This window comes from Mus caroli, chromosome 2 (genome assembly GCF_900094665.2).
Source record: "Mus caroli chromosome 2, CAROLI_EIJ_v1.1, whole genome shotgun sequence".
NCBI lineage: Eukaryota > Metazoa > Chordata > Mammalia > Rodentia > Muridae > Mus > Mus caroli.
Window position 1 is genome coordinate 14,566,205 of NC_034571.1, and position 13,953 is coordinate 14,580,157.

General features: G+C 38.5%; 1 protein-coding gene across 11 annotated transcripts in view; it reads left to right on the top strand.

Annotated features, from left to right (window-relative positions):
• Positions 1–13,953, top strand: part of Mllt10 (MLLT10 histone lysine methyltransferase DOT1L cofactor) — a 148,775-nt gene that overhangs the window by 33,106 nt on the left and 101,716 nt on the right. For 9 of the 11 annotated variants that reach the window (XM_029473556.1, XM_021156842.2, XM_021156840.1 and 6 more), the window contains 2 exons: positions 4,120–4,174; positions 11,636–11,745. In XM_029473556.1, coding sequence (XP_029329416.1) covers positions 4,120–4,174; positions 11,636–11,745 — 165 coding nt within the window. The remainder of the gene's footprint in view (positions 1–4,119; positions 4,175–11,635; positions 11,746–13,953) is intronic. The other 2 variants (XM_029473576.1, XM_029473580.1) reach the window with 1 other exon arrangement.

The window sequence follows — 13,953 nt, forward strand, 5'->3', positions numbered from 1 at the left end:
TTAAAGGAGTGCGCCACCACGCCCGGCTGGGAGTCAGTTCTCTTAGCAACGTGGGGCCCATGGTTTGCTTGATTTTCAGGTTGTGAGGTTTGGTGACAGGCACCTTTACTCATGAGCTGTCTTGTATGGCTCACTTTGTTTATTGTTGTCATCACCGTTATTATTACTTACTATTTGTGTGTTTGTAAGTGTGTTTTGGACACATATGGTGGGGATGCCACAGCAAGCATGTAGAAGCCAGAGGACAATTTATGGAGTTCTATCTTTTCATATTTACATGGTTTCCAGAGATAGGATCTCAGCTCACCAGCCTTGCTGAACCATCTTGCCAGTCTTTCCCTTTTACTTTTACAAAGTATGTTTGCTGCTGCTGAATTCTGCTTACTATTTTAATGTTAACTATTTGTTTGTGAGATAAAAATAGAATAATCCATTTCACCCAGACCTGCAGTTACCTAGTGTTTGAGAATCTTCCCCTCACAGATCCTGCCATAGCTGTGCTAGAGTCTTCTGGATGCTTAGCCATCACAGTTGCTTATTTGCAGATATAGAGTGCATATATGAATATATAATTTTGTATTGACAGTGAGTGCTTTTTCTTTCAATATTTTATCACATTTATTATTTGGGTTTTGCCCAGGTCTGTGTCTGTATCTGTCTCTGCTCCCCCCACCCCCTCTTTCTGTTTTACTGTTTTTGAGAGAGGGTTTTCTTGTGTAGCCCTTGCTGCCCTGGAGTGTGCTTTGTAGAGTAGACTGGTCTTGAACTTTGTGCAGTCCTTTTGTTTTTCTTTATAGTGTGGAAAGTACAGGTATGCACCACTGTGTGTCCTCGAGCCTCCTTTCTGTTTGGTTTTTGAGTTCTCTGAACATTTCTTTTTCTGCATAGTGTAGTTGTCCCTCTCCCTTCCTTCCATCTTGTCTAGTTATTCTGCACTGCTGGTTTTTACAATGCTAAACAATTAACTCAGAACCTTCCACATGTTAGGCAGCTCTCCACAATCCAATTATATCATGTCTAGCTTTGTTTTATTTTTGAGACAGGATCTTCATATAGTATAGGCTAGCCTGAACTTGGCACAGTCCTCCTGATTTTGTGTCCTCTGTGCTACTGGACCAGGCTTGATTTGTAATGGTTTTTGTTTTTTTTCTTCAACCTTGTAAATGCCTCTAAGCTACATCTCTACATCTTTAGCTCTATTCTGTTAATAACTTTTCCTTTGTTGATATTTCCCATTTTATTTATTCCAGGTACATATTCTATTTCATGTGTATTTTATTTATTTAATTTGTTTAGTTTCACTGTGTATCCCTGGCTATCCTGGAACTCAACATGTAGACCAGGTTGGTCTCAAAACTGCTACCTCCAGAGTCTGGGTAAATTTGGAGTTGACTTTGATTTCCTTTTGTTTTGACAATGATTAGCCTTTTTTTCTAGTTCCTTACAGGTCAGGTAATGTAGATCATCTCACAAACTCTTTTATTTGTTGAAAAGGACATGTTCTATTGTATTCCTCTGAAGGAGCAAATTTTTGGGGAGGTGGGAATGTAGTTTAGTAGTCATTATCTAGTCATTACCTCAGAAGCCAAGCCTGATGAATGGATGGGACACATTTATCATGCTAGCACTAGAAAGTAGACAGGAGGACCAGACTTTCAAGATATGCCAAATAGACAGTTGCACAAGACCCTGTCTCAAAAAATAAAAAAGTTCTGTGTGTGTAGAAGTTGAGGCACATGCATGCCAGGATGCATGTGTGGCGGTAGAGAGGATGACCGTGAATGTTAGTTCTGTGGGTCCTCAGTATTCAGCTTTACATCCACTTTACCCACTGAGATGTCTCCTAGCCCTGAAATGGACATTTTCTTTTAAAATCAGAGTTGGCTGATTGTTTGGATTCAAACCATCTTGTATGTACTCTGAGTACTTGTTTTAAACTTGTCAGTGGATTGCGTTGTGTATGTGTGATAGAAGGTTAACAAAAGATTTGGGCTGATTGTTTAAAAGTAGGGTTCTTTCTCCTCAGTTTGCCCCATTTGGGGTTCAGATCTTATGTCACAGATGCGGATCTTCTGAGCCCTCAGCTGTGGTTCTTTGGTATGGTGACTACAGGAGTCTCTAAGGCTTGGCTTTGTCCTGTCTTCAGGGTAACATATTAAAAAAAAATCTAAACTCTGATGGTGGTTCTTCTCAAGTTCTCACTTGGTATAGATTCTAGATGCTTTTTATTCTATCTGCCATGCATCTCATTCAGTTAGCAATTGCTTGTGTTCTTCAGAGGTTATAGTTTTTATCTGTATTATTACAGGTTGGTCCTCTCATAAACCACTCTTAGAAGTCTAAATTCACTTACTATTGATTTTAAAGTATGTATGATATAGTTGAGCTGATTGTAATTACATTTCTTCTTAAATTTTGAGATAGGACTTTATGTAACATAGCCCAGGCTGACCTCAGATTTATTATATAGCTGAGGATAATCTTGAATTCCTCTTGCCTCTACCTTCAAGTGTTGGTATTACAGTTGAGGTCCACCAAAACTGGTCCAGAACCTTTAAAGACCTTTCCCCCTTCTGGCCCACTATGTAGCAGTGGCTGGATGGCCTGGAACTTGCTATGTTGATCAAGCTGGGGTTGAATTCAGGACATTCATTTGTCTCCACCTCCCACGTATACATTACCGTGCTCAGCAAGCTGAGTCTTTATTCAAAGAAAAAAATGGATTTTTTTTTTGGGGGGGGGGTGGGTGTTTCGAGACAGGGTTTCTCTGCGTAGCCGTGTTTGTCCTGGAACTCACTTTGTAGACCAGGCTGGCCTCGAACTCAGAAATCTGCTTGCCTCTGCCTCCTGAGTGCTGAGATTAAAGGCGTGTGCCACCACGCCCGGCTAAAAATGGATTTTTAAGATTTACTTTTATTTATGTATAGCTGTGTGTATGCCATTTTTGTGTGTGTATGAGTGTGCATGTGTCCATGTGTGCATGTGCCTGCAGAGACCAGAAGAAAATGTCACATCCCTTAGAGCCAGGAGTTAAGAGATATTGGTGAGCCACCTGATGTGGGTGATTGGAACCTAACTTGGATTCTCTGGAAGAGCAGTGTTCTGTACTGCTGAGCCATCTCTCCCACCCTTCCAGTTGATGCTTGATGGTAGTAGAAACCAAGGCTACTTTTTTACAGTAATTCAAGCCTGTACTAGAGATGATAGTGATCTTCATAGATGCCAAAACCTTGTATCTGGCCTGTGTTAAAAGGGCCTTTAGATGGCTTCTCATAGTACTTCATACTAGCCTTGCGCATGGCAATCCTTTCAGCCTCCTGAGTGACGAGATGCTGGTACATACTACCATGCCCTTTTTTCGCTCTCTCTAAGTATGTCTTGCATGTTTTCTGGAATGGTCTCAAACTCTTAGACCATTGATATTCGTGCTACAACGTCCCAAGAATTTTGTTACTCTGCTACCACATTTGACTTTGGTTTTACTAATAGGAAAATTTGGTACTTTGCTTGTTTGTGTGGACCAAATGGCTTCAATTCATGGAAGTACTACTGGCTAAATTTCCCAAGTATTGGGATGACAGGCATGGGCCACGATGTCTGATTTTTAATGTAAACTTTTTTTTCCTGTTTTTAATGTATATGTAAATTATTATCTAGTATTAAAAGAAAAATAAGATATTTTAAACGCTGAAGAGATGGCTTAGTAGTTCTTAAAAGCACTTGTTATTTTTGCAGAGGACCTGGGTTAGGTTTTCAGCAGTCACATGATAGGTCACAGCCATCCGTAGAGTACCAGAGAGGGGATCTGCTGCCCTCTTCTGGCTTCGATAGATACCTTCAAGCATGTGGTATGCATGCATGCCTACCTGTACATACATGGAAAACATTCAAACAAAATAAAAAGGAATCTTTTAAAAACAGATAATTTGCGGTTAACAGTTATTTTGTGAACAGTGTTCTGGAATTCTCTTGGTGGCAATGAATAGAAATGGTATTCTATTCTTGTTAGTTTCAAAGTTATAGGAAAGATGTGTTGGTGATCTGAAAAAACTTCATTGCCTTTTCCTTTTCCTTTTTTTTTTTTTTTTTTTTACTTTACTTTTAATTTTCTTTAAATAGAGATGTGAGCTGTGTCCCCATAAAGATGGCGCTTTAAAAAGAACAGATAATGGGGGTAAGTACAGTCTTTGAAAAAATACTGAAAACTGGAATGGAATAGCATTTCAAACTATTTGGTAGTTAATATTATTGTTTGCTGAATTGTTAATAGTGATGTAATTAATTAATTGGAGACAAGGTTTCATTATGTGATCCAGGCTAACCTGAACTCACCATCTTCTTGCTTCATTGTTTCATGTTCTGGGATTGTAGATGGGCACATGTATGTGTAGTTTAAATAATTTTCTGAATTCACAGTTTGTCTTTATTGTGTGCAAACTGAATTATTGGCTATTTTATGTTTTGGGACAGGGTGTCACTATATAGTCCTGGAACTCACTATATAGACCAGGCTAGCCTCCAAACTCAGAGAGATCTGTCTCTTCTTCCTGAGTGCTGGAATTAAGGTGTGAGCCACCACACCTGCTTTGTTTTTGTTGTTGCTTTTTTGAGATAGGGCCTCACTAGGTGCTAGGGTTACAGGACCAACCTTACCTGGCAAAGTATCCTTACTACTATGTTCCTCCTAGTGCTAGCTTACAGTACCAACTATACTTGGCAGGGTCTGTTCTTTCCTGAGGATTCTGAGCATTTCCTCTTCTGAAAATCCTGAATCTGAAATATTAACACCTAACACCTTTGGAACACTAGTTTCAGATTTTGGGTTTTTGAATTAGTAATGCTTAGATGGTAAAGTCACTGTAAATGTTCAGAAAAATATCTTCTTGTTCCAATCATTTTAGATGAGGATTGCCCCATTTTTAGTTTTCATCTTCACTTTGAGTTATCTTTCCTTGATAAATGTATCTATTTCTCTCTCCCCTGCCTTTCTTCTGTCTGTTTTTGTTTTGGTCCTTTCCTCTCTAGTCCTTTCTTTTCTTGTGTATAGCTCAGGGCTTAGCATTTTCTATGTAGCCCAGCCTGGCCTAAATGGGTGTCAGTTTCCTACCACTGCCTAATGAGTTCTAGGATTACAGCACTGTTAATACATGGCTGGATTAAAGTACTCACCCTTTACTTATCCTTTGTATATCATTATCATTCTTATCATATAGGCATGAGCTTGTTAAACTATAAAACTTAAGTGACTGATAAAGTATCAAGAAAGACAGATTCTCCCTCCCTCCCTCCCTCCCTCCCTCCCATTAAGATGGTCATAAAGTATTTCTCCCTTATTTTGTTAGGAATCACACTGGTTTATTTTTGAAAGTAAAATTAGCTTCTTTTCCTAAAATAATGAGAATCATTTTGTTAACATTTTGTTGAAGATACTGATTTCTGGAGGATAAATGAATAAAGAAATTGGCACCTGTTCATAAGGGATTAAAACAGTGACTTCCCTTTTTATATTGTTTTTAGCTTTTGGCATTAGTGTTATGTTGGCATTATAGCAAATTGGGAAATATTATTTTTTGGCGGTATTTCTGTAAAACTGGAATTTCATAATCTTTAAATACTTGGTAGGAATAACAGAAATACATCCTGAATTTCTTTTCTTTTTTCTTTTTTAAAAGATTTATTTATTTATTTATTTATTTATTTATTATATGTGAGTACACTGTAGCTGTCTTCAGACACATCAGAAGAGGGCGTCAGATCTCATTACGGGTGGTTGTGAGCCACCATGTGGTTGCTGGGATTTGAACTCAGGACCTTTGGGAGAGCAACTGATGCTCTTAACCACTGAGCCATCTCTCTAGCCCCCATCTTGAATTTCTTAAGATTATCAATTTGAATAATTGATTTTAGTGATTAAATAATTTAAAATTTTCTATTGTTTATTAGTTTGTTTCATTTGTAACCTTTGGCCATTTATTGATTTCCCTAGCTTTAAAACTATTGGTAAAAGTTGATTATTTAGCTGTTTACATGTGGTCATAAACTGCTTAAATTCTGAGAAATGTGTCATAGGTGCCCTTCTTATTGAGTAAACATCATAGAGCGAGTGTATTTACACAAACGTAGACACATGCTCTACTGCATACATAAATTATATGATGTAGCTTATTGCCTCTAGGTTACAAATACACATCATATTGCTATACTACCGAATAATGTAAATACAGCATAGTGGTAAGGAAAGAAAAGGTATACTAACTATGAGTACAGGGTACCTAGTGAAGTTTGGCAGACTTGAAGTTGTCTTGGTGAGTAACTGAAGTCAGTGGTAAGGGAATGTGAAGATCTAAGACAGGAAGAAGGTATTCTGGTTTTGGTTTTTCAAGACAGGGTTGTTTCTCTGTGCAACCCTGACTGTCCTGGAACTCCTTCTGTAGACCAGCTCTGAGCTCAGAGATCTGCCTGCTTCTGTGTCCCAAGTGATGGGTTTAAAGGTACTTGCCACTACCAGCAGCAGGGTAAAAGGTCTTTTTTGTGTCTTACTATGTATCCCTGGTTGACCTGGAATTCTGTATATACCAGGTTTACCTCAAACTGAGAGATCCTCCTGCCTCATTCTAAGTGCTAGCATTGAAGTTCTGCGGCACCTCCTATCCTGTATCTTCTCTTTCTCTTTCTTAGACCTTTTAGGTTTTTTTGTTAGAAACTTAGAAACGACACAAGATTAGTCTTGTTCTCCATAAGTTCAGGGGTATCATTATCAGTATCAGTATATCTTCCCTTCACGTACCATCTCCTTGAAAGGTCTTCAGGGCAGACATATTCATGGACTGAGAATATAGCTTTTTGATGAGCACTTGCCTAGCATGAGTGAGGAACTGAATTCAATCTTTAGTACTACAACAAACAAAAGAAAACAAAACAAAACAGAACAAACCCCAAAACACAAGAAACTGCTGCTACCAGTGAAAGAAGCATGGAGCTGTTAGGACTTGTAGTAACAGTGCCTTTTAGAATACCTTCTTAAGTACTTGGTTGAATGGATAGGTAACATATTTGGTTTTTAAAAGCAAATAGAAGGCATAAGAATTAAAAAAAAAAAACCATAGAACACACATTACCAGTAGCATAATTTTTTAATTATTAGTAAATATTGCTATATACACACATTTCTGCATGTGGGTAGTATATTGAATGCTAGCATAGTAAGTTTGTTCAGACCACCATTACTATAAACATGTTAATAATGTAGTGCACAGGGACTTGTAATGGCTAGAAAAATTAGCCTTTTTAATAATCTTATGGGAACATGGTTGTATATATGGAGAGTCTGTCATTTATCAAAATGTCAGACTGTTATCTCTGACTGTACTGTCAGCTGAAAATACAGTTAGTAGTCTCTTTTCTTCCTCCTCCTCCTCCTCAATTTAAAAAAACATTTTTTTCCTCTTTCTTTTTTTTTTTTTTTGGNGGAGATAAGGTTTCTCTGTGTAGCCCTGGCTGTCCTGGAACTCACTCTGTAGATCAGGCTGGACTTAAACTCAGAAATCCACCTGCCTTTGCCTCCCAAGTGCTGGGATTAAAGGCGTGCACCGCCACTGCCTGGCAAGATTTTGTTTGGTTCTTTTTAATAATTTCTATTTCTTCATCAGCATGTAATTCTTTGTGCATGTGTAAGACAGTTCAGTTGAGGTCTTTATTTAAAAAATCTACTGTTAAACTTTTGTATGAAGAGTTTCTGTTAATATCTCCTGTGAATGAGTCATGCTTAAAAATGTTTTTGAGTGTGTGTGTGTGTTGTGTATGTGTGAGTGTGAAGCCTAGAGGTTGATGTTGAACGCTCGTCTTCCTCTACCTTATTTAATACACGGGATCTCATGGAACCTGCGGTTCATTGATTTGCTAGACTGACAGGGTAGCAACTCTGTCTCTCCTGTCTGCTTTCCTACAGAATACAGCCACGTGTTGCCACACCTTATGATTATGTGGACACTGGGGATCTCAATTCAAGTCCTTATGTTTACACAGCAAGCACTTTACCTACTGAATTATCTCCCAGTGTCTGCATGTTTTCCTTATAAACTTTTTAACCTATTCTAGAATGTATGTATTGGGGCTGTAGTTCAGTAGTAGGGTTCTATGCTTTGAGAGCTATCCTAAGTATTGTAAAATCAAAAACTGGATATAATTGTTATAATGGGTTATTCTGGAGTAAAGCTCTGCTTTTTAAAGTTTAGGTTTTGCTGCTTGCTATGTTTTCTTTTTCTCTCTTCTCTTCTCTTCTCTTCTCTTCTCTTCTCTTCTCTTCTCTTCTCTTCTCTTCTCTTCTTTCTTTCTTTTTTTTTTTTTNTCTTTCTTTCTTTTTTTTTTTTTCTTTTTTTCGAGACAGGGTTTCTCTGTGTAGCCCTGGCTGTCCTGGAACTCACTCTGTAGACCAGGCTGTCCTGGAACTCCGAAATCCGCCTGCCTCTGCCTCCCAAGTGCTGGGATCAAAGGCGTGCGCCACCACGCCCTGCCAGTGTTTTCTTTCCTTTTTTAATTGACTTTTAAATTGTATATTTTTGTTACACCTGATGAAAACTCTCCAGTGAGTGTTTTGATGACTTATTTTCCTGAGCATCTAGTGTAAAATAGTCTCTAAAGGGGGCGGGGCAAGTATAAAAGAAACACCATCTATATGTGTTTGTATTCTCTGCGTTTTCTCTAGTTTATCTCCCACTCTTCCTTATTTCTCACTTCTTGTTTGTACCATACCCAGATTCTATCCAGGGGTCAATTGAGGGTCTTCTTAGGTCTTAAGATGAGTTCTGCTTTAGGCAGGTCTGTGGCTCTCCACATCCTCCAGCACATCCAGGTGTTTTCAAATGCACCAGGTTGCCAGAGAGCTCTCTAGTTTTTCCTCCCAGTCTTTTGGTACTTAGTCATGTGTTTCATCTATATTCTTTTCCTCCAGGCATCTGTGAGTTGAATTTAAGGGCACTTTTTCTTTTGAATGAACTCAGAGAGTGCAAGACAGGCACATCTCAGTCCTTGGTTAGCTTTCAGACCATTGAAGAATTGACAGACATAATTCTTTGTTCATAAAACTTGGTTTTGGTTATTTTGCCATCAGAGACTAGAGTCTTTCTATACTGGAAACTCAGTTGTATTTAGGAACCCCTGACCTAAAGCTTTCATATATTAAGAGAAAGATTCCAAAGAGCTCCCGTCCCCCCCCCCCCCTTTCTTAGTTTAATAGGTGCTTGGTTGTGGTAAACCTTTCACTGTTTTCCAGAGTTTAATAAGAGAATTTAATAATTTCTTTCTGGTATGATACTTACCCCTGCACCTGCTTCCTTTATCATTTTTGGTTGGTATAAATCTGGATATTTTGCATCCTATGTGTATGTGTACATATGCTTATATTTACATATGTATAGTCTCATGGCCTAGGCTCTCTACCTTAGCCTCTTCAGTGATGGATTACCACTGTGATGCCTCACCATGCCTTACCCTTTTCAATACTTTTAAGCCTTGTCTGGGATATGGTCAAGGTTTTTGGAAACAGATCTTACATTTGCTAGGTTAATTTGTATTAGTGTACTTAATCCTTACCATTGAGACAATAATTCTTAGTTTTACTTTCTTCCCCTTCCCTCCTCCCTCCCTTCCCTGCTTCCTGTAGACTTGCTCTCACCTTCATCTCTCAATAGTGGACCAGTTCATCTGGCAGTGCTTTATACTCTTTATCATTTGAAAGATTTATTTTTCTTTTATGTGTATTATGTTGTGCCTGCAAGTGTGTGCATACACATAACCACACACATACCTGGTCAGAGGAAGGAGTTCAGTTCATGGAGTTAAGGACAGTTGTGAGCTCTTATGTGGGCACTGGGCACTAAACCAGGGTTGTCTGCAAGAGCAAGAGGTGCTCTCAACCACTCAACCATTGTTCCAGGCTCTGTGCTCTGTGCTCTGTTTTGGAGCCGTCTCACAGTCTCAGGCTGACTGGCCTGAAACTCAGTTTGTAGACCTGACTGGTCTTCAGATCACAGAGATCTGCCTGCCTCTTTCTCCCATGTGTTGGGATTAAAGGCATGCACCAACACACCCAGCCTATGTTTTTTAATATAAGCACTTATGTTTATGGCCAGTATCCATTAAAAGTAGCTATACATACCTCTTCCTCTCCTGTCCCCAATTCAAGCTTTATTTTGTAATAACTTTTCCCATTGAGGGACATGATCCTTCCTTTGGTGTTTGCAAGTACATTTGTTGGTTTGTTTGTTTGTTTGTTTGTTTGTGATTTGTATCATCTTTTGCACCTTGTAGGTTTGTTCTGACTTTCTTAATTTTGTGGGATTTCATTTGTGCTTTTTATTCTAGAAATTGTAATGAACAGATTATGGACATCATTTGTGACTTAAGTTGTGAAAAATGACTTTCCGTATAAGATGTATTTGATGCAGAGAATGCTTCTTGTTTAGGATTGCTTTGCTCGTTGAGTTGATGATTAAAGCCTACGGGTACTCTTGTGTGACATATTAGTTTTTAGTCTTAGCTTGTAGTCTGTCAATGATTCTACTTGCCTTTTTCCATGCTGTCCCCCACCTTCCTGGAATTTCATCTCTTTCCAGTTTACCAGCAACTCTTTAGTGCTACATGAGCTTTTTAGCTGCCTCAGCCACACTTTTTGTTGTTTGTGATTCATTCATTCAATGTATGTGACTACACTATCTTGTCCCTGTCTTCAGACACACCAGAAAAATGCATCAGATCCCATTACAGATGTTTGTGAGCCACCATGTGGTTGCTGGGAATTAGACTCAGGATCTCTGGAAGAGCAGTCAGTGCTTTTAACCACTGAACCATCTCTCTCTCTCCAGCCTTCAGTCACACTTTTTATAATTAAAAGGAACTTTAACATCAACTGGTAATCAGATAAAGATTTAAGATGGAAAAATGACAACCACTATATGAACATTCAAAGTATTGACAATATAAAAACTAATCACACTTAAGATTAGTAAGATTAAGCATATTAGCATCCTTTTTTCTCCTTTTTGTTCTTGATGGTGAGACTAGATCCAGCCCTACCCTTGTGCTCTGCAGTTGGACTGCTTCTCAAGCCTTTGAAACTTGAAGTCCTGTAACTTACTGCAAACTGAGAATGGAGCCTATCTATTTATCTCCTTCACACTATTTGTGTATTTATTTAATTTTGGCTCTTTAAAACAGTGGTCTGATCTTCACTATGTAGTGTTTGCTGACCTGGAAATGGAGAGCCTCCTTTTGGTCTAGTTTTGGAGTATTTAGAGTCCTTGGAACTATCATCCTGTTTTCTTCAAGTTAAAGTAAGTTTCAGAAGTAGTGTTAGTATGAATTTACTCTGCCCTTAAGTATCAGTGTCACACCTGAGGTCCCAAGTGCTCTCTGTCTGTTTATGTTGAGTACATAATAGATGCAGCCATGATTAGGAACCCTGGGCACCAGTAGTGAGTGGATGGCAATTAGGACATAAATAATGCAGCAGCCAGAGTTTTATTACGGTTTTGTTATGGATTTGCTTAAATAGCCATTTTAAGAGATCTTAAGACAGGTAGTAATTTTATTTTTGATAAAACTTGAAGAATGACATTGTGTATTTATTTATTTTTAGGTTGGGCTCATGTGGTTTGTGCCCTCTATATTCCAGAGGTACAATTTGCCAATGTTTCTACAATGGAGCCAATCGTTTTACAGTCTGTCCCACATGATCGTTATAATAAGGTACAGTGGATATCATCTTAATGTTTGCATTTTTTGGTTCTGAAACTAAGAGATAGAAAGGAGGTGGGCTTTTGGGGGGGTGTTTTTGTTTTATTTCTTAAAAATGTTAAAACCTTTCTCTAACTTCATAGACATTTTGAGAAAAATAGTTATCATCTTGAGACTAAAATATTAAAATAAGCTCACAAGAGTGTAAACCCCACAAACAAAACCTTTCTCTTTTATTTGAATTTAGGTATAAATGTTTTCAGAACATTTTAATTACTCAGTACACATTTGTCTTTGAAGATTTACTGACCTCTTGCCTTTTAAAGTACTAAGATTTTATTAGATTTGAATTAGTTATTATTTCCTGTCAGTAGTCCCAAGGCAGGAGGCTGAGGTGACAGGAGTTTAGGGCCTACCTAGATAACATAGGAACATACTGAGACCCTATGCCCGAGTGGAGACCCTATGCAGGCACACGCTTGAGAGCTCGCTCCCTCTGTCCCTCCCTCCCTCTCTCCCTCTCCCCCTCCCTCTCTCCTCTCCCTCCTTTCCTCTCTTTCCCTTATCCTCTCTTTCCTTCCATCCATCCATCCATCCATCCATCCATCCATCCATCCTTTCTTTACCTGTGTGTTAAAATAGAAACACTTAACCATTTGCTTACTCACATTGTTGTTGCTGCTGCTACTATGTTGCAAGGCTTTCCCGTTATCCAGTGTCTTTAGGCACTGATAGCACAGAAAGGAAGCTTCTGTGAAGAATGCCATTCTAGTTAGCTTTGAGATTTCAGATATGTTAATAATCTTTTTAAGTTATAATTTATTTAAAACATTGAAAATGAGGAGAAATTTTCCTATTTAAATCTTTTACTTTTGTGTATTTTTTATATGTCATATACATACTTATGAAACATATCATATTACTTATTGTTTTCTCTGCTTTTGAAACTGAATACATTTTTGTGTCAATAAATGATATTTTTACCATTTCCTGGATCCTTAGTGTATGTATCATAGAGTATTGCTAGGTTCAGTTACCTGTGGAGCAGCCTCTTGTGGAAGGGGCCCATGTGAAAGGATATGTGTATTTTGGAAGTTTGATTATTGTGTAAAGTTTTTCTTTAGAATGTGAGCGGTTGGGCAATTGTGGCGCACGCCTTTAATCCCAGCATTTAGGGAGGCAGAGGCAGATGGAATTCTGAGTTCAAGGCCAGCCTGGTCTACAGAGTGAGTTCCAGGATAGCCAGAGCTAAAAAGAGAAATCCTGTCTTAAAAAAAAAAAATGTGAGCAGTTCTTAAGTAGTTATCATGGAAAGTGTGAATTTATTATCATTAAGAGTGCTGGTTTTGTTTTTTTAAGTGCATTGGTGTTTGACCTGTATGTATCTGTGAGTGAGGGTGTCAGATCTTGGAGTTAGAAAGAGTTGTGAGCTGCCATGTGGGTGCTGGACATCGAACCTGTATCATCTTAACCACTGGGCCATCTCTCCAGTCCCAGTGCTGTTGTTTGTAAGTTCTTTTCTCAGGGTTTTTTTTTTTTTTTTCCTTTAAGTTAATTAATTGAACTTGTTTTTATTATAACATTATTTCTTTAAAGTGTATTGTGTTTTGTTTTTTGCCCCCCCCCTCCGGGGGTGGTGGCGGGGTGGTTTTTGGCTTGTTTTATTTTGTGGAGACAGGCTCTCTTGTATCCCAGCAGGCTTCAGCCTTGCCAAGCAGCAGGGGGTGACCTTGAAATTTGATCTTCTTGCTTCAACCTCCAGAGGGTTGGGGTTACAGGTGTGTGCCAGATGCTATTCACAGAATAACTTTCTTTATGGAAGTGTATATATTCTTTAGTAATTTTAAGTAATTATTAATTTTTTTGTTTGGGTATGGTATATGTATATGTGTGTTTATGTACATGTATGTGCAGTTGTGTGTCAAGGAAGCCAGAAGAAGGCATTGGCTGTCCTCTTTTGGTTTCCATGTTGTTCTTTGAGATAGGATCTCTCATTGAATGGGAAGCTTGTGGGTTTTTTGTGTGTTTTTGTTTTACTCTCTTGGCTAGGCTGGTACCTAGCAAGCCCCAGCAATCCTCCTGTCTGTTCCCATTCATTATCCACAATGTTGGGTGAAAGGTCTGTGCAGGACCATGCCTTATTTGTTATATGGGTGCTGGGAACTGAACTCAGGTCCTTATGGTCATATAGCAAACACTCTTTTTTTTTTTTTTTTTTTT